Source organism: Uranotaenia lowii, chromosome 1 (assembly GCF_029784155.1).
Source record: "Uranotaenia lowii strain MFRU-FL chromosome 1, ASM2978415v1, whole genome shotgun sequence".
Taxonomy (NCBI): Eukaryota; Metazoa; Arthropoda; class Insecta; order Diptera; family Culicidae; genus Uranotaenia; species Uranotaenia lowii.
Window position 1 is genome coordinate 193,207,406 of NC_073691.1, and position 25,688 is coordinate 193,233,093.

The 25,688-nt window shown below is 27.7% G+C and overlaps 1 protein-coding gene across 1 annotated transcript in view; it reads left to right on the forward strand.

Annotated features, from left to right (window-relative positions):
- Positions 1-25,688, forward strand: part of LOC129741966 (uncharacterized) — a 320,353-nt gene that overhangs the window by 201,155 nt on the left and 93,510 nt on the right. Inside the window, exon 5 of the mRNA XM_055733801.1 lies at positions 283-464. Within this exon, the coding sequence (XP_055589776.1) occupies positions 283-464 (182 nt within the window). The remainder of the gene's footprint in view (positions 1-282; positions 465-25,688) is intronic.

The window sequence follows — 25,688 nt, forward strand, 5'->3', positions numbered from 1 at the left end:
CCGCTTTCGGATACACCCACACGTGTTTAGGATGAGGAATTGGCAGTCTTGAAATGAATTTTAGTAAACGGAAAACAGAATTTGAGGCAGTGAACCAGTTATGGTTATTGAAGTCGGATAATGGATTATTAAAAGTTCTCGGAATGTCTAATCGAGAAAAAAATCAGGTTGAGCGAGATTTTTTTTTTATTCTTATTAAAAGTTTATCCCACAGTTACTTTTAAATATTTTTTTAATTTTTTTTTCAAATGATCTTATAACCAATCTTCTTTCAATCTGCAGATGGTCGAGAGACGAGCAAGAAGCGTACGACGCTGGCCCGTCTGTTGAGAGGACTAAAGACTGTGAATCGACGTGATAGATCGAATCAAAGCAACGGCGGCGGAAGCTCCAGTAGTGGCAGTGCCGGGGCCGGAAGTAGCAGCAGCGGAAGTAACCACGCCGGAACGGCAACGATGGCCAGGGTGAGTTCGCAAGATTAATTCAACCTTAAGATAATATGTTTTTTCATGATTCACATGAAATAGGAAAATGGAATAAAGCAGACATACAAAAATCGAAAAAAAAACCTCAAAAGAATAAAACAAATCGACGGAATTGTCAAAATTGTCACAATTGTCAAAACTGTCAAAATTGCTAGAATTGTAAAAATTGTACAAACTGTCAAACTTGTCAAAATTGTCAAAATTGACAAAATTGTAAAAATTGAAAAATTTTTAAAAATTGAAAAAAATTATAAAAATTGTAAAAATTGTCAAAATTGTCAAAATTGACAAAATTGTCAAAATTGCCAAAATTATAAAATTGCCAAAATTGTCAAAAATGTCACAATTGACAAAATTGTCAAAATTGTCAAAATTGTCAACATTGTCAAAATTGTCAAAAATGTCAAAATTGTCAAAACTGACAAAATTGACAAAATTGTCAAAATTGACAAAATTGACCAAATTAGCAAAATTGACAAAATTGACAAAATTTACGAAATTGACTAAATTGAAAAAATGACAAAATTGACAGAATTTAATAAATTGATAAAATTGACAAAATTGACAAAATTGAAAATTTGACAGTTTTGACAATTTTGACAATTTTGACAATTTTGACAATTTTGAAAATTTCGACAATTTTGACAATTTTGACAATTTTGACAATTTTGACAATTTTTACAATTTTTACAATTTTGACAATTTTGACAATTTTGACAATTTTGACAATTTTGACAATTTTGACAATTTTGAAAATTTTGACAATTTTGACAATTTTGACAATTTTGACAATTTTGACAATTTTGACAATTTTGACAATTTTGACAATTTTGACAATTTTGACAATTTTGACAATTTTGACAATTTTGACAATTTTGACAATTTTGACAATTTTGACAATTTTGACAATTTTGACAATTTTGACAATTTTGACAATTTTGACAATTTTGACAATTTTGACAATTTTGACAATTTTGACAATTTTGACAATTTTGACAATTTTTACAATTTTGTCAATTAAGTCAATTTTTACAATTTTTACAATTTTTACAATTTTTACAATTTTTACAATTTTTACAATTTTTACAATTTTTACAATTTTTACAATTTTTACAATTTTTACAATTTTGACAATTTTTACAATTTTTACAATTTTGACAATTTTGGCAATTTTAACAATTATCCATTTACGACAACTTTGAAAAATTTTGACATTTTCGTCAATTTTTCACAATTTCGTCAGTTTTGTCAGTTTTGTCAATTTTGTCAATTTGGTCAACTTTGTCAATTTTGTCAATTTTGTCAATTTTGTCAATTTTGTCAATTTTGTCAATTTTGTCAATTTGGTCAATTTTGTCAATTTTGTCAATTTTGTCAATTTTGTCAATTTTGTCAATTTTGTCAATTTTGTCAATTTTGTCAATTTTGTCAATTTTGTCAATTTTGTCAATTTTGTCAATTTTGTCAATTTTGTCAATTTTGTCAATTTTGTCAATTTTGTCAATTTTGTCAATTTTGTCAATTTTGTCAATTTTGTCAATTTTGTCAATTTTGTCAATTTTGTCAATTTTGTCAATTTTGTCAATTTTGTCAATTTTGTCAATTTTGTCAATTTTGTCAATTTTGTCAATTTTGTCAATTTTGTCAATTTTGTCAATTTTGTCAATTTTGTCAATTCTGTCAATTTTGTCAATTTTGTCAATTTTGTCAATTTTGTCAATTTTGTCAATTTTGTCAATTTTGTCAATTTTGTCAATTTTGTCAATTTTGTCAATTTTGTCAATTTTGTCAATTTTGTCAATTTTGTCAATTTTGTCAATTTTGTCAATTTTGTCAATTTTGTCAATTTTGTCAATTTTGTCAATTTTGTCAATTTTGTCAATTTTGTCAATTTTGTCAATTTTGTCAATTTTGTCAATTTTGTCAATTTTGTCAATTTTGTCAATTTTGTCAATTTTGTCAATTTTGTCAATTTTGTCAATTTTGTCAATTTTGTCAATTTTGTCAATTTTGTCAGTTTTGTCAATTTTGTCAGTTTTGTCAATTTTGTCAATTTTGTCAATTTTGTCAATTTTGTCAATTTTGTCAATTTTGTCAATTTTGTCAATTTTGTCAATTTTGTCAATTTTGTCAATTTTGTCAATTTTGTCAATTTTGTCAATTTTGTCAATTTTGTCAATTTTGTCAATTTTGTCAATTTTGTCAATTTTGTCAATTTTGTCAATTTTGTCAATTTTGCCAATTTTGTCAATTTTGTCAATTTTGTCAATTTTGTCAATTTTGTCAATTTTGTCAATTTTGTCAATTTTGTCAATTTTGTCAATTTTGTCAATTTTGTCAATTTTGTCAATTTTGTCAATTTTGTCAATTTTGTCAATTTTGTCAATTTTGTCAATTTTGTCAATTTTGTCAATTTTGTCAATTTTGTCAATTTTGTCAATTTTGTCAATTTTGTCAATTTTGTCAATTTTGTCAATTTTGTCAATTTTGTCAATTTTGTCAATTTTGTCATTTTTGTCAATTTTGTCAATTTTGTCAATTTTGTCAATTTTGTCATTTTTGTCAATTTTGTCAATTTTGTCAATTTTGTCAATTTTGTCAATTTTGTCAATTTTGTCAATTTTGTCAATTTTGTCAATTTTGTCAATTTTGTCAATTTTGTCAATTTTGTCTATTTTGTCAATTTTGTCAATTTTGTCAATTTTGTCAATTTTGTCAATTTTGTCAATTTTGTCAATTCTGTCAATTCTGTCAATTTTGTCGATTTTGTCAATTTTGTCAATTTTGTCAATTTTGTCAATTTTGTCAATTTTGTCAATTTTGTCAATTTTGTCAATTTTGTCAATTTTGTCAATTTTGTCAATTTTGTCAATTTTGTCAATTTTGTCAATTTTGTCAATTGTGTCAATTTTGTCAATTTTGTCAATTTTGTCAATTTTGTCAATTTTGTCAATTTTGTCAATTTTGTCAATTTTGTCAATTTTGTCAATTTTGTCAATTTTGTCAATTTTGTCAATTTTGTCAATTTTGTCAATTTTGTCAATTTTGTCAATTTTGTCAATTTTGTCAATTTTGTCAATTTTGTCAATTTTGTCAATTTTGTCAATTTTGTCAATTTTGTCAATTTTGTCAATTTTGTCAATTTTGTCAATTTTGTCAATTTTGTCAATTTGGTCAATTTGGTCAATTTGGTCAATTTGGTCAATTTTGTCAATTTGGTCAATTTTGTCAATTTTGTCAATTTGGTCAATTTTGTCAATTTGGTCAATTTTGTCAATTTTGTCAATTTTGTCAATTTTGTCAATTTTGTCAATTTTGTCAATTTTGTCAATTTTGTCAATTTTGTCAATTTTGTCAATTTTGTCAATTTTGTCAGTTTTGTCAATTTTGTCAATTTTGTCAATTTTGTCAATTTTGTCAATTTTGTCAATTTTGTCAATTTTGTCAATTTTGTCAATTTTGTCAATTTTGTCAATTTTGTCAATTTTGTCAATTTTGTCTATTTTGTCTATTTTGTCAATTTTGTCAATTTTGTCAATTTTGTCAATTTTGTCAATTTTGTCAATTTTGTCAATTTTGTCAATTTTGTCAATTTTGTCAGTTTTGTCAGTTTTGTCAATTTTGTCAGTTTTGTCAATTTTGTCAATTTTGTCAATTTTGTCAATTTTGTCAATTTTGTCAATTTTGTCAATTTTGTCAATTTTGTCAATTTTGTCAATTTTGTCAATTTTGTCAATTTTGTCAATTTTGTCAATTTTGTCAATTTTGTCAATTTTGTCAATTTTGTCAATTTTGTCAATTTTGTCAATTTTGTCAATTTTGTCAATTTTGTCAATTTTGTCAATTTTGTCAATTTTGTCAATTTTGTCAATTTTGTCAATTTTGTCAATTTTGTCAATTTTGTCAATTTTGGCAATTTTGTCAATTTTGTCAATTTTGTCAATTTTGTCAATTTTGTCAATTTTGTCAATTTTGTCAATTTTGTCAATTTTGTCATTTTTGTCAATTTTGTCAATTTTGTCAATTTTGTCAATTTTGTCAATTTTGTCAATTTTGTCAATTTTGTCAATTTTGTCAATTTTGTCAATTTTGTCAATTTTGTCAATTTTGTCAATTTTGTCAATTTTGTCAATTTTGTCAATTTTGTCAATTTTGTCAATTTTGTCAATTTTGTCAATTTTGTCAATTTTGTCAATTTTGTCAATTTTGTCAATTTTGTCAATTTTGTCAATTTTGTCAATTTTGTCAATTTTGTCAATTTTGTCAATTTTGTCAATTTTGTCAATTTTGTCAATTTTGTCAATTTTGTCAATTTTGTCAGTTTTGTCAATTTTGTCAATTTTGTCAATTTTGTCAATTTTGTCAGTTTTGTCAATTTTGTCAGTTTTGTCAATTTTGTCAGTTTTGTCAATTTTGTCAATTTTGTAAATTTTGTCAATTTTGTCAATTTTGTCAATTTTGTCAATTTTGTCAATTTTGTCAATTTTGTCAATTTTGTCAATTTTGTCAATTTTGTCAATTTTGTCAATTTTGTCAATTTTGTCAATTTTGTCAATTTTGTCAATTTTGTCAATTTTGTCAATTTTGTCAATTTTGTCAATTTTGTCAATTTTGTCAATTTTGTCAATTTTGTCAATTTTGTAAATTTTGTAAATTTTGTCAATTTTGTCAATTTTGTCAATTTTGTCAATTTTGTCAATTTTGTCAATTTTGTCAATTTTGTCAATTTTGTCAATTTTGTCAATTTTGTCAATTTTGTCAATTTTGTCAATTTTGTCAATTTTGTCAATTTTGTCAATTTTGTCAATTTTGTCAATTTTGTCAATTTTGTCAATTTTGTCAATTTTGTCAATTTTGTCAATTTTGTCAATTTTGTCAATTTTGTCAATTTTGTCAATTTTGTCAATTTTGTCAATTTTGTCAATTTTGTCAATTTTGTCAATTTTGTCAATTTTGTCAATTTTGTCAATTTTGTCAATTTTGTCAATTTTGTCAATTTTGTCAATTTTGTCAATTTTGTCAATTTTGTCAATTTTGTCAATTTTGTCAATTTTGTCAATTTTGTCAATTTTGTCAATTTTGTCAATTTTGTCAATTTTGTCAATTTTGTCAATTTTGTCAATTTTGTCAATTTTGTCAATTTTGTCAATTTTGTCAATTTTGTCAATTTTGTCAATTTTGTCAATTTTGTCAATTTTGTCAATTTTGTCAATTTTGTCAATTTTGTCAATTTTGTCAATTTTGTCAATTTTGTCAATTTTGTCAATTTTGTCAATTTTGTCAATTTTGTCAATTTTGTCAATTTTGTCAATTTTGTCAATTTTGTCAATTTTGTCAATTTTGTCAATTTTGTCAATTTTGTCAATTTTGTCAATTTTGTCAATTTTGTCAATTTTGTCAATTTTGTCAATTTTGTCAATTTTGTCAATTTTGTCAATTTTGTCAATTTTGTCAATTTTGTCAATTTTGTCAATTTTGTCAATTTGTCAATTTTGTCAATTTTGTCAATTTTGTCAATTTTGTCAATTTTGTCAATTTTGTCAATTTTGTCAATTTTGTCAATTTTGTCAATTTTGTCAATTTTGTCAATTTTGTCAATTTTGTCAATTTTGTCAATTTTGTCAATTTTGTCAATTTTGTCAATTTTGTCAATTTTGTCAATTTTGTCAATTTTGTCAATTTTGTCAATTTTGTCAATTTTGTCAATTTTGTCAATTTTGTCAATTTTGTCAATTTTGTCAATTTTGTCAATTTTGTCAATTTTGTCAATTTTGTCAATTTTGTCAATTTTGTCAATTTTGTCAATTTTGTCAATTTTGTCAATTTTGTCAATTTTGTCAATTTTGTCAATTTTGTCAATTTTGTCAATTTTGTCAATTTTGTCAATTTTGTCAATTTTGTCAATTTTGTCAATTTTGTCAATTTTGTCAATTTTGTCAATTTTGTCAATTTTGTCAATTTTGTCAATTTTGTCAATTTTGTCAATTTTGTCAATTTTGTCAATTTTGTCAATTTTGTCAATTTTGTCAATTTTGTCAATTTTGTCAATTTTGTCAATTTTGTCAATTTTGTCAATTTTGTCAATTTTGTCAATTTTGTCAGTTTTGTCAATTTTGTCAATTTTGTCAATTTTGTCAATTTTGTCAATTTTGTCAATTTTGTCAATTTTGTCAATTTTGTCAATTTTGTCAATTTTGTCAATTTTGTCAATTTTGTCAATTTTGTCAATTTTGTCAATTTTGTCAATTTTGTCAATTTTGTCAATTTTGTCAATTTTGTCATTTTTGTCATTTTTGTCAATTTTGTCAATTTTGTCAATTTTGTCAATTTTGTCAATTTTGTCAATTTTGTCAATTTTGTCAACTTTGTCAATTTTGTCAATTTTGTAAATTTTGTCAATTTTGTCAATTTTGTCAATTCTGTCAATTTTGTCGATTTTGTCAATTTTGTCAATTTTGTCAATTTTGTCAATTTTGTCAATTTTGTCAATTTTGTCAATTTTGTCAATTTTGTCAATTTTGTCAATTTTGTCAATTTTGTCAATTTTGTCAATTTTGTCAATTTTGTCAATTTTGTCAATTTTGTCAATTTTGTCAATTTTGTCAATTTTGTCAATTTTGTCAATTTTGTCAATTTTGTCAATTTTGTCAATTTTGTCAATTTTGTCAATTTTGTCAATTTGGTCAATTTTGTCAATTTTGTTTATTCGGTCAATTTTGTCAATTTTGTCTATTTTGTCAATTTTATCAATTTTGTCAATTTTGTCAATTTTGTCAATTTTGTCAATTTTGTCAATTTTGTCAATTTTGTCAATTTTGTCAATTTTGTAAATTTTGTTAATTTTGGCAATTGGGTCAATTTTGTCAATTTTTGTCTCAGTTTTTAAAATTGTCAATATTGTGAAAAATTGTCAAAAATTTCCAAATTGTCAAATTTTATTTTTCATCGGTATTATTTATCAATTTAGCTTAGCTTAGCTTAGCTTGTTTGACTAATCATATCCACCTTAAATCATCAAACCCGAAATGCTTCATTGACAGTTTTGAGAATACAAGAATTTTTAATTTTTTTTTATAAAAATATAACAATAATATATCCAACTCATTCAATGCATTTCGAGTTCCATGATCGCTGGCGTGGCTAAGCAGAACAAGTTCCACATCGCCAATGGTTGCTACTCCGTGATTGATCGAGGCCATCAATTTTGTACAAAGTCCAACAGAATGGTGTTTGGGATTAACAGTACATTCTCAGTGCACAAAACTGATGCTCTCCCTTTAAAAAAGATCAATAACGGCGCCGGCCACGTCCTAGTAGTCAATGAGGAAGAAAGGAATGAATATTAGTAAGATACTCTATAGGTTCATCTTGCAACCTCATATTTCTGTTTATTCCAAAAGTTTCTTTTAAAAGATTCAGAAACAAAGGTAGGCTAGAATCACCAACTATGGAAACCGTCTGTACGTCTGCGAATCTATATTCAAGTATCATAGGAAGGAGATTTGTTAGTAAGAGAAAGGTATAGACCAGGATCCATTTTGGTAAATGGTGCAGTCTTTGGTTTTCCCTACACCTGCTATGCTCCTAATCGTTTCCTATTGAAACTCCTGTTTCTATCTATGAGGCCGGTTTTAAAAAGAATACATGATGAATTGCATTCAATATACAATTAAAGTGGTCTTACAGTACAAAAGTACAACAAAAATCTGATCAAAGATAATTAAACCTCACTAAAACTAGACTATTTTCCTCAAACTGGATCCTATAGCATAAACGAATCTGCAAAACGACTGAATCAATCTTATTTAAAAATATTTTAATTTTAATCATTGGTTGAGTTGGTGTTAATTAATGAAATACAATGCTTGTGGACAGAACCTAATAAAATTATTTTCTTTATAAATATCATCTTGCGCTTGATAATTCAAAACAGCAGTTGTGCAGATTCCCTCATGCTTTTCTAATCTCGGGCCTCATTATTTGATTATACTTGTATCAGCTGTAGCGCTTTAATTGATATATGTACATGATTCAAAAGAAGTCAAGTTGAACAAATACCGAAGATTGTAGCGAGTTTCATGAACAATAAAAAATATATTGATGCTAACTTAATCCCTTTGAATCATACTGGGCTTGAAAAAATAAAATTTACCTTTTTAAGTTAAAAATAAGTAAACATTTACAAACAATTATTAATAGACTATCAAATTATTAATAATCAAGATAAAAATGATTTTCTGGGCTCAATTTAAATATATTACCTTAGAGCACTGTTGACTATTGACATTCGACAGATAAAATCGAGTAAAGTCTCCTACATAGAATCTTCCTAAGTGAGAACAATATTCTATCACACATACCTCAAAAATACGAACAAACTAGTAAATAAATATTTCGAATTTTCTAACGAACTACTACGTTATTTGAATGAGCCATATTGATTATCAAAGATTTTTATTGTATTTGGTTTTGTTTTCCTAAATCGCCCAATTTTCGAACCTTCATGCTTGAAAATAAACTATTTATGCAGAATATAAAATTTTGAATGTTGTTATTGATTATTATAGTTTCAACAAAATTGAAATTCAATTTTTATTCAGAGTGTTTTTTTACAAAATGGTTTTAAAGTTTAATGCCTATCATTGATATTTTCATTGATCATAGACGTTGATTATAAATCTATAAATATGTTGTGAATATTGGCTCAGATGATACTCGTCGGGTACAAAACTTTCAATTTGAATTTTGAAAAACTAATTGCATATCCAGCGATTTTAATACACAGATAAAATTCTGAGACAATTTTTTTTACTACTTACTACTTAAATAAGCTTAAAAATATTTCGACATGCCTAAAAATCATAGAAAGTATCATTAATGCATGACGCATAGAATAAGCTGACACCCAGGAGATAAATTTTAAATAATCTATGTTATTGGAATGCTCTTAACATTCAGTTAAGTTTTCGCATCTTTTTCGCATCTCTTCTCAGGTAACTAGTAAACCCCATTGGAATTTTCATAATTACATTTTTTTATCTCAAATTTATCATGTTGTCCTGAGTTTAGGTTGCAAAGAAAAAAAGGCATTGCTTGAGAAAATTATTCATTTGAATAACATAGAATAAAATCATCAAAAGATAAAATTCAAAATATGAGACAAGGAAAACTGAACTTTCGTAGTTTGCTGATCTGAAAATAAATTTGCTACGTTTTCGATCGAAATGAGTATTAAATTGCGCCTTAAGGTATACATGTAATCAACTGGGTAAGAGTTACATAGATAGTACAAAACTTGGAATAAAAATGGTAGGAGTAACTTTCATAACGGTAGTCATGACACTTCACATAGCTCCCTAACGCCATTTTAGTTTAATTTTCGAGTTAACTCGAACCGAAATGTAACGCTTGGAAAAATTTGAAATCAAAGTAAAATGTGAATTGCAAATATGATACTTAGTTGGACTTTGATCTCACGGATATTTTTTTCGGTGATTGAAAATGAATAGAAACACTAACATTGAATTAATTGACATGAAAAGAATTTCAATGATAACACAAATAACATTTAAATTTTAAAAGGTTAAGTCCGTCAGGCTGGAATCTGACTTCAAATGATTATTTAGATATTTGAATTGAAATAATGTGTTATTCTTACAATAATTTTTCCAAATTAAAAAAGCAGATTTTATGTTATGTAGGTACCAAAAAAAGAGTGCATTTAAACCGATCTTGTAAATATTTTCATCATATTTGAATTTTAAGAGACAAAATCGGCTGATAATCTTTCTCTATGAAAAGAAAATTACTAATGAAAGTTACTAAAGAATGTGGAAAGATACTTATCTGGCTGGTATTGTAGCTAACAATATGTACAAATTCGTTTTAACCGTTACGCTGACGATAGCGATGATCCGAACCTGTCCACTAGCGCCATCTCTTGCTGTTTTTCATGAGCATATGGAACTAATGACACGTCACATTTGTACTTCCAGTCACTTTGAGAGACCAAATTGCACGAACAAGAAACTCAATTTATTTCGAAGAAACCAATTCTTTTTCTTAACCATCACACTTAATATGATTCCTCGATCTTCAATTATGGATTGCACAAAAACTTTTGAATTTTAAACCGCTAAAACTTCCAAAACTTAAACTTTGATTTCTCGCAGGAGGATTCCCGTTCTTCCAAAAACAGTGCTGCCAAATCCTCCTCATCGGTATTATTTATCAATTTAAAAAACAAAAAGTTTGAAATCCTATTTGAGGTAGTTGCTCAAAGCTCAATTTTTTTTTTCATTTATTTATTTCAAAAAATCATAATTTTTGACGAGAACTTCAAACCTTGGAATGAAGCTTTTTAAACATCCTTTCTCAGGATGATTCCTCCTTCTTACTCTCTTCTATAATGTGGAAACTGGCCTGAAGAAAATCGATATTTCCACCCGTTTCACACGTTCTGTTCCACTTAGAGAGTGAACACTTAGAGCCGCTCCTGCTTTGGAAAGGGGGGATGATTTACTTCGTTCTTCTCCTATACTCGCCTGACTCTGTAACGAAGGCTCATCGAGTTGGTTTGGGTTAAATTTAATGTGTCTGGCTGGGCCTCCCACGCATTCATCTCAATGACTCAGGGCAAAGAACAAAATCTGTTGCAACAGCAATCTGGGACGGTAGCACGAACGGAAACTCACTCGTTATGTCGTGAATTATGATCAGTCATTTATTCGTCTGAGTGGGGGAAGGCTCCCCGTTTTGGTCGATTTTGGCCTGGAGCTTGGCCAAAAACGAAATGATTGAAGAAAGTGAATAAAAATTGAGGCAAAAGTTCACTTGAACGAAACAGTCGAAAAGAGTAGTTGAAATTTGAATTTTAAATACCTGCATTAGGAGAATTACAACAAACCAGATTCAAAGACAGAAATTAGCGAACATAAGAAGCGAACTAAAAGCGACGGCCTCTAAAGTGGGAAACGCGCGTCTCTAAGACCTAAATTAGTCACTTCAACATGACTGGCATTTGTTGGCTTGGCACCGGAAGGCAAACAATTTCGCTGCCAAGAAAATCCTCTCCAGAACTTTATCCTGGAAGGACCGTTTGCGAGAAAGTTTAATTAGAACAAAGGGACCCGGATCCTGAAGTCGGCTCGAGAAATGAGCAGTTCCTTGGGCCGTTGTCGACGTTATTTTTTTCGATTCCATTCTTGCGTTCCCGCTCTTTTGCCAGCAAATAAGCTGAATCAAGAATCCTTGAAGGAAGCTTTGTTCCGGCGATGGTTGCCCCAGCATAAATGAGAAAAGCGTGGAAAGTAGATTTATTTTCCGCCTTGCCAAATTGCCAGTGAAGCGTTTTGTGGGTGCCCTCGGTAAGAAGTCGAGGCGTCTCCTGCGGGAGCCAGAATAAAAAAAAAACAGAAGCGAGCGCCGCCACAATCAGGATTAAGGTGCAAAAGTTGCCATTCTCGCAATGCACCATTTCCGCTTTCATTCGGGCGGACTTTTTGTTTTATTTTCTTTCGCAGCTAAAAAGGCTAAGTTTGTATGAAGTGGGAGCTGTGCGCAAACCGGCCGACCAGAAAAGTGTGATTTTTGTCGTTCCAGTTTGAGAGATGGTGGGGAAAAAGTTCTTTTCCCGCAGAAAAATGCATCATTGCAGCGATTCAAATTTAGGAAAACTACGGCCAGTACCACTAATGGAGCATTGAGCTGCGAGTGGCTCCAGAGAGTTTGAAACAATGTTCCTAGGAAAATCTCTCGAGGCAACTCATTAAGACAGTTTGTGAAAGAAGTTTTCCACTGTTAGGATTAGGCCTCAGGAATTCAAGAACCGTTATGGATAACCAGATTATGAAAAAAATATATAAATTAGACCATTTGACGACACATTTTCATAATTTGTATTCTTTAATTTTTTTTTAATTGGCTTTTTAGGCTTTAATTTTTTTTTAATTGGCTTTTTAGTCTTTAAACTTTGTATGTAATATCAGTTCTGCCAATTTTGAAAATTTGTAGCAACTCTGAAACTTTTGACAATTTAGGATTTTTTTATTTTAACAATTTAAACAATAATGATTTTTTTAACAATTATTTTAGATTTTGACAATTTTGACAACATTGATTTTTTTTTATACCTCCAACAACTTTTCAAAAATTGACAAATTTGTAATTTTTGAAAATTTTTACAGTTTTTAATCCATTTTGATAATTTGCCCAATGCAATGCATGGGAAATTTTAAAATGCTTCTGATTTTCTTCGGAGTGGCCACAGCTTTTTAATTATGAAATTTTCGGTTTAAAACAATTTTTTATCTAAATTTTTGGATAGAAATTCCAGGGTCTTGATCAAATAAGCCCGGAGATTGCCCGTAATTTTAGTTCAAAATTTTGAAGTAAAACTCCCAGTTATTGCCAGCTATTTTTATAAACAAGCCCGGAAACGTCTGGAAAAGATTCTGGCAACCTTATTCTAGACTAATTCTAGAAATGACAAAAATTAAAAAAAATGACAAAAAATTACAAAAATGACAAAAAAAAAAAAAATGATAAAAAACGACAAAAATGACAAAAATCTCAAAAATGACAAAAATGACAAAAATGACAAAAATGACAAAAATGACAAAAATGACAAAAATGACAAAAATGACAAAAATGACAAAAATGACAAAAATGACAAAAATGACAAAAATGACAAAAATGACAAAAATGACAAAAATGACAAAAATGACAAAAATGACAAAAATGACAAAAATGACAAAAATGACAAAAATGACAAAAATGACAAAAATGACAAAAATGACAAAAATGACAAAAATGACAAAAATGACAAAAATGACAAAAATGACAAAAATGACAAAAATGACAAAAATGACAAAAATGACAAAAATGACAAAAATGACAAAAATGACAAAAATGACAAAAATGACAAAAATGACAAAAATGACAAAAATGACAAAAATGACAAAAATGACAAAAATGACAAAAATGACAAAAATGACAAAAATGACAAAAATGACAAAAATGACAAAAATGACAAAAATGACAAAAATGACAAAAATGACAAAAATGACAAAAATGACAAAAATGACAAAAATGACAAAAATGACAAAAATGACAAAAATGACAAAAATGACAAAAATGACAAAAATGACAAAAATGACAAAAATGACAAAAATGACAAAAATGACAAAAATGACAAAAATGACAAAAATGACAAAAATGACAAAAATGACAAAAATGACAAAAATGACAAAAATGACAAAAATGACAAAAATGACAAAAATGACAAAAATGACAAAAATGACAAAAATGACAAAAATGACAAAAATGACAAAAATGACAAAAATGACAAAAATGACAAAAATGACAAAAATGACAAAAATGACAAAAATGACAAAAATGACAAAAATGACAAAAATGACAAAAATGACAAAAATGACAAAAATGACAAAAATGACAAAAATGACAAAAATGACAAAAATGACAAAAATGACAAAAATGACAAAAATGACAAAAATGACAAAAATGACAAAAATTACAAAAATTACAAAAATTACAAAAATTACAAAAATTACAAAAATTACAAAAATTACAAAAATTACAAAAATTACAAAAATTACAAAAATTACAAAAATTACAAAAATTACAAAAATCAAAAATTACAAAAATTACAAAAATTACAAAAATTACAAAAATTACAAAAAATACAAAAATTACAAAAATTACAAAAATTACAAAAATTACAAAAATTACATAAATTACATAAATTACAAAAATTACAAAAATTACAAAAATTACAAAAATTACAAAAATAACAAAAATTACAAAAATTACAAAAATTACAAAAATTACAAAAATAACAAAAATTACAAAAATTACAAAAATTACAAAAATTACAAAAATTACAAAAATTACAAAAATTACAAAAATTTCAAAAATTACAAAAATTACAAAAATGACAAAAATTACAAAAATGACAAAAATTACAAAAATTACAAAAATAACAAAAATGACAAAAATGACAAAAATGACAAAAATGACAAAAATGACAAAAATGACAAAAATGACAAAAATGACAAAAATGACAAAAATGACAAAAATGATAAAAATGACAAAAATGACAAAAATGACAAAAATGACAATAATGACAAAAATGACAAAAATGACAAAAATGACAAAAATGACAAAAATGACAAAAATGACAAAAATGACAAAAATGACAAAAATGATAAAAATGACAAAAATGACAAAAATGACAAAAATGACAAAAATGACAAAAATGAAAAAAATGACAAAAATGACAAAAATGACAAAAATGACAAAAATGACAAAAATGACAAAAATGACAAAAATGACAAAAATGACAAAAATGACAAAAATGACAAAAATGACAAAAATGACAAAAATGACAAAAATGACAAAAATGACAAAAATGACAAAAATGACAAAAATGACAAAAATGACAAAAATGACAAAAATGACAAAAATGACAAAAATGACAAAAATGACAAAAATGACAAAAATGACAAAAATGACAAAAATGACAAAAATGACAAAAATGACAAAAATGACAAAAATGACAAAAATGACAAAAATGACAAAAATGACAAAAATGACAAAAATGACAAAAATGACAAAAATGACAAAAATGACAAAAATGACAAAAATGACAAAAATGACAAAAATGACAAAAATGACAAAAATGACAAAAATGACAAAAATGACAAAAATGAAAAAAATGACAAAAATGACAAAAATGACAAAAATGACAAAAATGACAAAAATGACAAAAATGACAAAAATGACAAAAATGACAAAAATGACAAAAATGACAAAAATGACAAAAATGACAAAAATGACAAAAATGACAAAAATGACAAAAATGACAAAAATTACAAAAATGACAAAAATGACAAAAATGACAAAAATGACAAAAATGACAAAAATTACAAAAATTACAAAAATTACAAAAGTTACAAAAATTACAAAAATTACAAAAATTACAAAAATTATAAAAATCAAAAATTACAAAAATTACAAAAATTACAAAAATTACAAAAATGACAAAAAATACAAAAATTACAAAAATTACAAAAATTAGAAAAATTACAAAAATTACAAAAATTACATAAATTACATAAATTACATAAATTACAAAAATTACAAAAATTACAAAAATTACAAAAATTACAAAAATTACAAAAATTACAAAAATTACAAAAATTACAAAAATTACAAAAATTACAAAAATTACAAAAATTACAAAAATTACAAAAATTACAAAAATTACAAAAATTACAAAAATTACAAAAATTACAAAAATTACAAAAATTACAAAAATTACAAAAATTACAAAAATTACAAAAATTACAAAAATTACAAAAATTACAAAAATTACAAAAATTACAAAAATTACAAAAATTACAAAAATTACAAAAATTACAAAAATTACAAAAATTACAAAAATTACAAAAATGACAAAAATTACAAAAATGACAAAAATTACAAAAATTACAAAAATAACAAAAATGACAAAAATGACAAAAATGACAAAAATGACAAAAATGACAAAAATGACAAAAATGACAAAAATGACAAAAATGACAAAAATGACAAAAATGACAAAAATGACAAAAATGACAAAAATGACAAAAATGACAAAAATGACAAAAATGACAAAAATTACAAAAATTACAAAAATTACAAAAATTACAAAAATTACAAAAATTACAAAAATTACAAAAAATACAAAAATTACAAAAATTACAAAAATGACAAAAATGACAAAAATTACAAAAATTACAAAAATGACAATGAAAATCTTTATTACTTAAATTTTGTTGTAAATTTCCTTAAAATTAACCATTTTGAACAAACATAGATAGAATTTCCAAAAATATTGCTTCTATGACATTTCTCTCAGAAGTGAGAATAACTTGCGGTCTTCGAGAAAGTTGATTATTGAATTATAATATTCATTTTCAAAATCTTTGTAACGTTCTACAGTTTTGCCAACAAAGTGCAAAACATTCTTCATTGAAGATCTATCTATTTTCAAAATTAATCTAGAAAACTAGAGCAAGAGACAACTAGGCGTAGAGAATAGCGTTCTAGTCTTCTCAGCTTACGGTCATGAGATCGAATCTCGATCACGGCATACATAGTACCCTTTCTGTGGATTGGTGGTTTAAGCATTAGTAAGAAGCTGGCCATCATACCCTCGAAAGATGTACGGTTAGCGTTAAGCAAAAGGAATCTCTTCGAGGAATCTTCAAGTTTCATTGAGATGTTGTGTATTTTTGTTTTAAAAATTCTTGAAAAGTAAGATTTTTTTGTTTTCCCGGTTTTCCCCGTTTCGATTCCCAGTTTTTTTTTCGGGTTTTTGGTTCTTTGGCCACCCTGGAATTCGTCAATAATGATCCTTTTGACAATTTGACAATTTTGCTAACTTCGTCAATTTGACAGTTTCGGCAATTTGGATTGATTTGGACTATTTGGACAATTTTCAAAAAATTTTGACAATTACTTCAGTGAAAATTTCGGGTAGGAGTTATCCGGAACAGCTTAATAAGCTATTGAATTGAAATTGTGACAAATTCATTGCAATTTTATGAATGATTTGAACGGGTTTAGTGATCATCAGTTATCGGAACTGAAAATTAGTGGAATTTTCTTATCCACAATTTGGCTCAAAGTTTAGCAATAAAAATAAATTGCCATCAAATTGCTAACTTCAACTGATAAGCGTTTTGTTCATTTCAAAATAATTGAGTGCGCAACAACTTAAGTGCTCTTTCTGCTATGGAATTTCATATTTTGCAGAGTACAGTAATCATCAAAAATTGGAATTTAAATTTTCTCTCATGGGGAAGATTTCTTATTTTAATTGAGTTAGTGGGAACTGAAGATCGCAAGACGAATAAGATAATCATTTCGTCGTCAATCCTTTCATCCGATCATGTATTTGAAAATTATTTCAAAATTTATCACAGCAACAGCAACATGTTTAATCGAAATATGCGTTCTGTTTTTTTTTTTAATTTTCAGTTAGCGTCTAGCAATCAGCGCTCTGAATAAAAGTTCGCTTACTTTTACACAGCGTTTAGCAGTTTCGATTCGTGATAGCCAACTTTGACCGAGTTGGCAAGTAAATAAGTGCACATAAATTTTCTGTAAAAGCTACCGAACACTGTACGCTTGATTTTAAAAGTGTTTCAACTCGAAAATTTGTCAAATAATGGAATAAGTTTTGAATTATATGTGTGTCTCCACTTGAAATAGTATCGATTTAAATGGGAAACAACGTTCAAAATCCCACAAAACTCCACAACAATCCATCCTTGTCTCAATTTTTAAAGCCAAATAAACCGAACTCCACGCAACAACACCACCTTGAACTTGATCCTGGTGCAGCAAGAATTTCTGTGCTGGGGTTGTTGGAAGGACATAACAAACCTTGGGAGAAAGATGAAAACGAAAAACAACGAACATGCAGCATCCAAAGATCAGTAACACCCCCGCAAGCTTGATACCCAGCTGACTTACTGATGTTGGAGGGTGTCTCAATTGGTTTTCTTTTCACTTTCATTAGTCCCTCTAGAGTGGAGGGTGGGTGAACTTTTGCTTCGTCGTCACTGGCGGTTCTCGTTCTGTCAGCAGGGAAAAAAAATCCCCATTCGAGGGCGGTTCGTTACTCAACTCTTATTCTTCAATATCACAAATGCGTCAGCCCCCACTTGAATGGAGCAATAGGGAAAAAAATGATTCCGATGGGAAAACGTGAAAAACTGGATCCCGACATGTTCCATATCGTTGAGTTGATGGAAGCTAACCTTCCATTTTTTTTTCGATGCAGGTGCCCTTAATTCAAGGTAAACATTGCGGAAGGACCAGAAAATGCAACGAAGAATGCACACGTGTGGCGGCAGAACACTCTGCAATGCGTCTTCTTGTTTGCTCATTCACTTTGGATGACTTTTTCCTTTCACTTTGCTCAACTTGGCTTGGGAGTTCCTAGCTTCGGGAACGCTGGATTACGTTCGCACAAAGCGTTCCGGAAGCATCCTGAAATATGTAGGAATACTTAGCTGGATGAGAAAACGAGGGAAAACGGGAGGCGAATTGACAAAATGCAACCTAGCGCGTTGAGGGATTTGATCCCGCCAAGGACAGTCATCCGGAGTGGAAGCTCTGACTGGGACAGATCCTGTAAGCTCATTCAACAATCGGGGGATCTCAAATAAAAATGAAAACTTTAGAATTGAGACTCTAGAAAAATAATTTAATTTTTTTGTAAAACCAGATCAGAATTGTTCCTGAGAATCCAGATATTTTAAGCATATTTTTTTTTTAGAAATTCTCTTGTTAAGAATCAGTCTCGAAAGAAAGTCGCCCACACTGGTTGATTTTGGTTTACCTTCAGACTTACAAAGCCCTTCGGGAGGGTTGCACAATTTGTTTGTCTTCGGTAATGCGACATGATACGTGCTGATGTTCTCGCGACGTAATGCTACATGTCAGCAAAACCCAACGGACTAAATGCACATCCCCGCCAGAAATTCCCCTTCTCTATCCCTCATTTTTATGGAAATCGTATCTTGACATATGGTGCCCTACAAGGCCGTGCGAATAGGAAGGGGGTTTTGGGGTTAACCATGAAATTTTTTTCCAAGTATAACTTTTAGTGCTAAAAATGAATCTACCGTACTAGAAAATTACTAGATCCCAAATTCAATTTGAAAATAAGAGTAAAAAAAAACCATTTCAGAAAATTGTCTCGCTTCCTGTGGAATTTAGTCCTGAATCTCTTTAAGCTTAAGACATTTTATTTTACGCTCCTATATTGAAACTATGAATTGTAAATTTTGAGTTGTAATTACTCCAAACTGTTGTTTTGAAACTCAAATTTTAACACTTAAAAAATTTGATATCTTCTTAAGAATGGGTTTTCTTTAAGTAGTGTATTTATATACATAAGTTCAGTATTCTAAACCAACCATTTTAGCTTCAAAAGTCATTCAACAGAACAGTAATTTGATACATCAACAAGCTAGGAGCCAAGTGACAGGCATCACGATAGTCAACAAAATTAGCAAATAAAAATCTAAATAGTAATAGCCATTATCCATTATCCATAGCTTATCACTTTTAATGTTAAAAAATCGTTTTTGTCTTTACAAATCTTATTCTGAATTGGAATAATTTTCAAAAACCCTATTTCGGTTCTAATTTTATTTTGTGATTCGTGTTCTTCTAAATGCTCAACTTCACATGGAAAAGGGTTTTTAAAATTATACAAGACAGCGAAATTCTTATTTTTCCGAGATGCAAAAAAAAAATTATGATCTTATTTAGATTTATTTGGGTGCCTGGAATGAAAACATTCAATAAGTTTTTTTTTTTTAAAGGATTTTGTTTTTTTTAAATAACCTTTGAAGTAGTTGACTTTTTGACTTTTTCGACAAAACTGTGAGAAATTTTGCAAAAAAAAAAAAGTTAAAATAAAATGATCAAATTTTCCGTTGACCGTTAGAAATTTTGACTTTTGCGAAAAATGTAATAGAAGTTTTCTTCTTGTTTTCTATTCCCCGTTCTGTGAAATACGAACCAAGGTAAATTTTTAAAATATATTGAACCAAATTGAATTTTAGAAAATTTTATAGCATAAGTTTTGCCGTCTTCAACCAATTGGTCAAATAATTTTTTTTTTATTATTATTATTGTTTAAGGTCAAAAAACTTGTGTTGGTATTTAAAATTCGTATGTGAAAAAAGTTCTATTTTTTTATCTTCATTCTTTTCTTTTCTTTTCTTTTTATCTTCATTCATGTTTACAGAAATTCGCCAAATTTTCTGGTCTTAATATTCTGATTTTTGCATTTTTTTTAAAGAAGGTTTTCTACTTCAAATTTGAAAGTTTTGTGTTCAGATAAACTAACCCTTTTAAAAATCCTATAAATTTACATTTTAAAATAAGACAAGTGCGGTACGTTTCCCTTATTTTCATTTTTTTAATCGATCATGATTTTTAAATAAATCTTTGAAAAGTTCGAGAAGTGATTTGAAATTTTCAAAAAACTTGGATTTCCTTGATTTAATTTTTATCATTTTTTATTGGTCTATCAATTCAATCCTTGTATGAAGAATAGAACACAATAATATTCAAAGTTATTATTGAGAACTTTAAAAATCAGCTTTGTTAGCTTTCATAACCAGGAGAATCTCTTACTTTGATAAACCTTTCAATTGAAAAAGATAAAAACAAAAGTTAATCAAGATAATTTGAAATTTACAATTATTCACAAATTATCAATTTGCCTAACAATTCTAAATAATGATTAATTATTGATTTTATCTAAAATTTTTTTTGCGCTTGGTTTCACGATTTTTTTAACCTCTTTTGATATATTTTATGCATTCTTTTTCTGTGCACTGATTCTTATATCCGAATCTTTCAATTCTGGTTTTATTCGAAATTTTAATTTGTAGGGTCGAGTGGGGTAACGTGCGTCGGTCACCCTGAATATCTCAGAAAAATCTCAATCCAACCGTCATCGCCGTCGTTTTGCGTAGGCATATTTTTCAAAATAATATTGACTTGAATACGCATCATATGCATCTGCTGTTTATCAAGCTTAAAAAAATTCAAAAATTACTTACAAACTCTTTCACACAGAAAAGATTTTTACTATATGAAACATCAATAAGTCACACAAACGCAACCAATTAGCAAATCATAGCTTTTGGGGATTGGTGAGCAACATTTTGTGGGGTATCTTGGGCCACCTATATTTTTATGTTTTTATACACATTCAGAAGATAAAATACGTTTTTCATATCTGTAAAGTTTTCTATGCCAAATGAAGAGTTATGAAAAATATATTGTCCATTCTAGGAATTTTGCCGAAACGTTCACAAGCAAGTTTTTAGGAATTATTTGATCACACACAACTCTTTTTTTTATTTTCTCATCTGAAATTCCTTTAAAATAACAAAATGAATATTGAAATTTCAGTTTCGGATCAACTGATAAACTTTGCACGTTATTTAGCCATTTTGGATTTGGTGTCCCACGATTCTCCACAGTTTTCCAAAATAAAAATATTTTTTTTAAAGACAGAACTTGGGGAAATAAATTTGTTTAATGTTAAAAGTAAGAAAAAATGCTTTTTGAGACCTTACAAATGCAGAAAACCTTTCCATTTATTTTTTTTCTTTTTATCTTTAATAATAAAGAAGATATGAAGCAAAGGAAAGAATTGTCCTTTGATACCTCACATTTTTTCTGGTGCTCCGGAATAATTGAAAGATATCTGTATACCAGACTAAATACTTTCAATTTATTTGTCAGAAAATTTCTTGATCAGAATGAGAAACATAATTTTGAACAGTTTATTAGTGACTCATTTGAAAAAGCATCGATTTCATATTTGATTTTGATTTATTTTCAATCGGATTGGAAAAAAATTATATTTTTTCAAGTTTATGTCATGGTTTTAGTCGGAATATAGTTTTAAATATCAATTTACTCATTTATTGTGCATTTTAGTTATTTTATTTATTTTTTAACTCTTTTTGAATTTCTCACTCTTTGCCTCATATTTAATATTCTGAACCTGGAATTAAGATACAGAAATCGTTTTATTTTTTATTTCAGAAATCGTATTGAATTAATGAAATCGAAAACAGATTCAAAATTCGTTTTTTTTTCTTTTTATAGGAATTTAACCCATTAAGGACATTCTTCCTCGAGTTTCCAAATTCGAGTTTTGAAAACCGATTCAAAATTTAGAAACAGAATGAATGTTCCAAATTCAGATTTAGCTCGTAAATCAGTTGTACAAACAAGATAAGGAATTCAAATCGCAAAAGATTGCAGACACATAATTTAAATTCAATTTCAAAATTTTAAAGTTTTGATCAAATTTATTCTCAACGGCCTTATGGGGGGGTGGGTTCTGGTGACATTTTTTTTTTCTAGGATATATTGGCTCAAACAATGCACGAATCAAAGAAAATTTCAAAATAATATTTCTTATTATTGTTTATTCAACCAGTTTAAAGTTCTTTTACATTAAAAGTTGCATGTATTACATAGATAATTTAGAACAAAAATCGAAAAACTGTGAAATGGTAAACTAGATTTGTATAAGGAATCTTTAAGTAACAGATTAGAAAACTTACTCACATATCACTTTGAATTTGATCTAGAATCTTGTCAATTTAGCTTACTTAATTTGAAAAAAAAAGTTTTTTATAAAATAAATGCTACGCTCAAATCAGACAAGCTAAATCATCCAAACTCTATGCAAACATTTCAACCATTGATGAAAATTAATTAAACTTTCAAAAGTAAATTTATTCCATTTAAGTTTTGCGGTTCAAACCTGGTACTTGCAATCTCGATCAACATCAAGTTTTAGTTTATTTTTTAGTTTTTTAATATTATTCATTTTTTCACGGGATATTACATGTGTCTTTATCCGTAAATACTTAACATACTAATGAATTCCTTAAATGAAATGCTGTGGATTTTTTTTCTAAAATCAAAATGACTGACTTTGATTACAAATTTTTAATTTTTCAATCAAAATTATAAGTCAGCAATCTCTTGCAAATTAAATTTTGCTAGGAATTAGTGACTTTGAAATTTTAAAATCGTTGATGAGTTTTATTTGATTTTTGAATATTTATTGTGCATCTGAATTCTAAACCTGAAAATCTGTGTATTCAAGTTCAGAACTCAAAAACAGTATTAATATTCAAAATGCAGAATAAGCTTATAAATGAGTTAAAACTTTTAAGATTACTTATTACGAAATTTGAATTTTGCATCTTTTTTCTAATTTCAATACTATTGAAATTTAAGCAGATCAATATTTCGATGTTGGCCAAGAATTGAAATTTGTTTCAGAGCCCTCAATCATCGATCTAGTATTTTATATTTGTTGTCTCGGGTTTCGATCTGATTCCTTTTTCCCTTTTTTCGTTATTAATTTGAATAAAAATATGAATTTTGAGTGATGAATCTTATTTTGAATTTGTATTTCTGGATCATCATTTTGAAGTTTGAATTTTGAAGAAAATTCTGTTAAAGAATTAAATTTAAAAACTTAAAATATAAATAAGAAACATACACTCAGGATGATTTCTTAAGCTATGATCATTTAAAGTTTGAGCACTTTATTTCGTTGATAACTACATTCCTAGGGTTCGGTAAATATATTTTGCACAATCACCTCGGAAATCTGTCATTGTCGACTTAAAAACTTTTGAACTTTTGGTTTTTCTGATTTTTTTGCCCAACTATATAAAAAAATATATGGAGACTCAGACTTTTAGATTAAAAGAATAGTTTCCAAAATACACGCATTTGTACCCTTAATATTGATTTTTTTTATATCCGGAAAATAATTATTTTAATGCATATGAGTTTCAAAAATTATGAATAAAACTGTGAATGAAATGCAAACCCAAATTTGTACAACAATTTTTTAACACCTTTCCAAGTATTTTCTCATGATGATTCGAGCCGAAAATCGAAATCCTAAATTAGATAATGCGAAGTATGGAAACAGAAATACAATTTAGAATTTTATAATAGGAAACCAGACCTTGAAATTAGTTTAATCTATTAAAGTGTAGGGTTCAGAAATAATTTTTTTTTAATTTTTTTGGAAATTTATAGCAGAACTCTGTACCTGGGATTAGTTTTCGAGGAATGAATAACCTTACTAAATCTTCAATATTTCATTAAATTTAAAAATTCGAGTGTAGAGACAAACACCTCGCTTTCTTTTCTGGGACCCATGAAAACCTCCGTACCCCCCCCCCCCCCCCCCCCCCCCTCCCCGTTCCTTCGGCCATGATCTGAACTGAAAATTACAAACATAAAATTATTTAAGTTTATTTTAAAAGATCAGTTAAGTGAAAGAAAAGTTTTTATTTATTTATTTTTTTCAATCATTAACAGGATTTGAATCATACAGTTGATTTTAAATGCAAATATTTGCAGATAAAGAATCGAAAAAAAATGAACGGAATACCATATTGTTTAGTGTGTTGGTTTAAATTTTTACTTTACTATTGCTATTATTTCTCTAAAATTAACATTACACTGCATCGAATAGATATTTTTTGTCATTTTAATTCGTTAAATGATTAAAAATATTTTGTTCAGATTCGGTAACAATGACGGCTTTTTTTTTTTTTAATTTGCGCGTAGCATTCGCTATAGCTAGCGAAGCTTAAAAACCAAAAAGAAAATAACACAGTTTACCACAAATTATCATTTCCGGAATCTCAGAAAACAAAGTTTCAAATTGTTTTTCGTTCTGAAAAAAATCATAAATATGTAGACTTAAATGTAACTAAGATGCTGGATTGATTTTTCGAAAGATAATAATTGCCGAAAGTGGTTTAAAATGATGAATGAAAAAAGCCTACCTTCAATATTTTTTATGAACAAATAATTTCCATCAACATGATATTTTGTAAAACAAAAGTTGTTTATAGTCACAAAATACAACTTCTAACAGAAACAGAGTTTTTCCTCAAAATTTAACTCGCTTATTTCTTACCTACTTCAGAAAATAAAATTTAGAAAATTTGATTTATTGCTGTCGATTAATTTAATTAATTTAAATTAATTAAAATATTCTAAATTTCCTGAAGAGTTTTATTGGTTGAGTTTGTTTGATTTGAGCATAGAATTGTTTTGAAATTGGCATTCTTTGGATAGATAAAGTTATTCCATGCATAAACCAAATAATTCCAGACCTTTGAGCAAGCTCAAAGATTCTATCGTCGATGAAAGTTCTTTTGTTTTCGTTTCAGAAGGCTTCGTTGAACAATTTTAGCTTACAATTTTAAAAAGTTACTATTTAATACGAAAATCAATTTATGTAAACAGACTTACAAATGTTTATTCAAATAGCACTAAAATTGTAGTTTTTTAAATCATTTTTCCTTTGCTTGAGCAAAAATACCATAGAAAAAAATCAGTCACAAACACCCACCTATGCCTCCCCCCATGAGGCTGTTTTTCCTGCGGCCCTGGCTCAAAGTAAAAAGGCTAGCGTCTCTATTTCCGTGGACCCATACGTCGTAAGTCTGGTTTCCGGTTCAAGAGATTGACTTTGTTGACAAAGTTGCTCGGGACCAGTCAAAGCATTCATATAGGAAGTGGGTCCTGCTTTTGATTGCTACT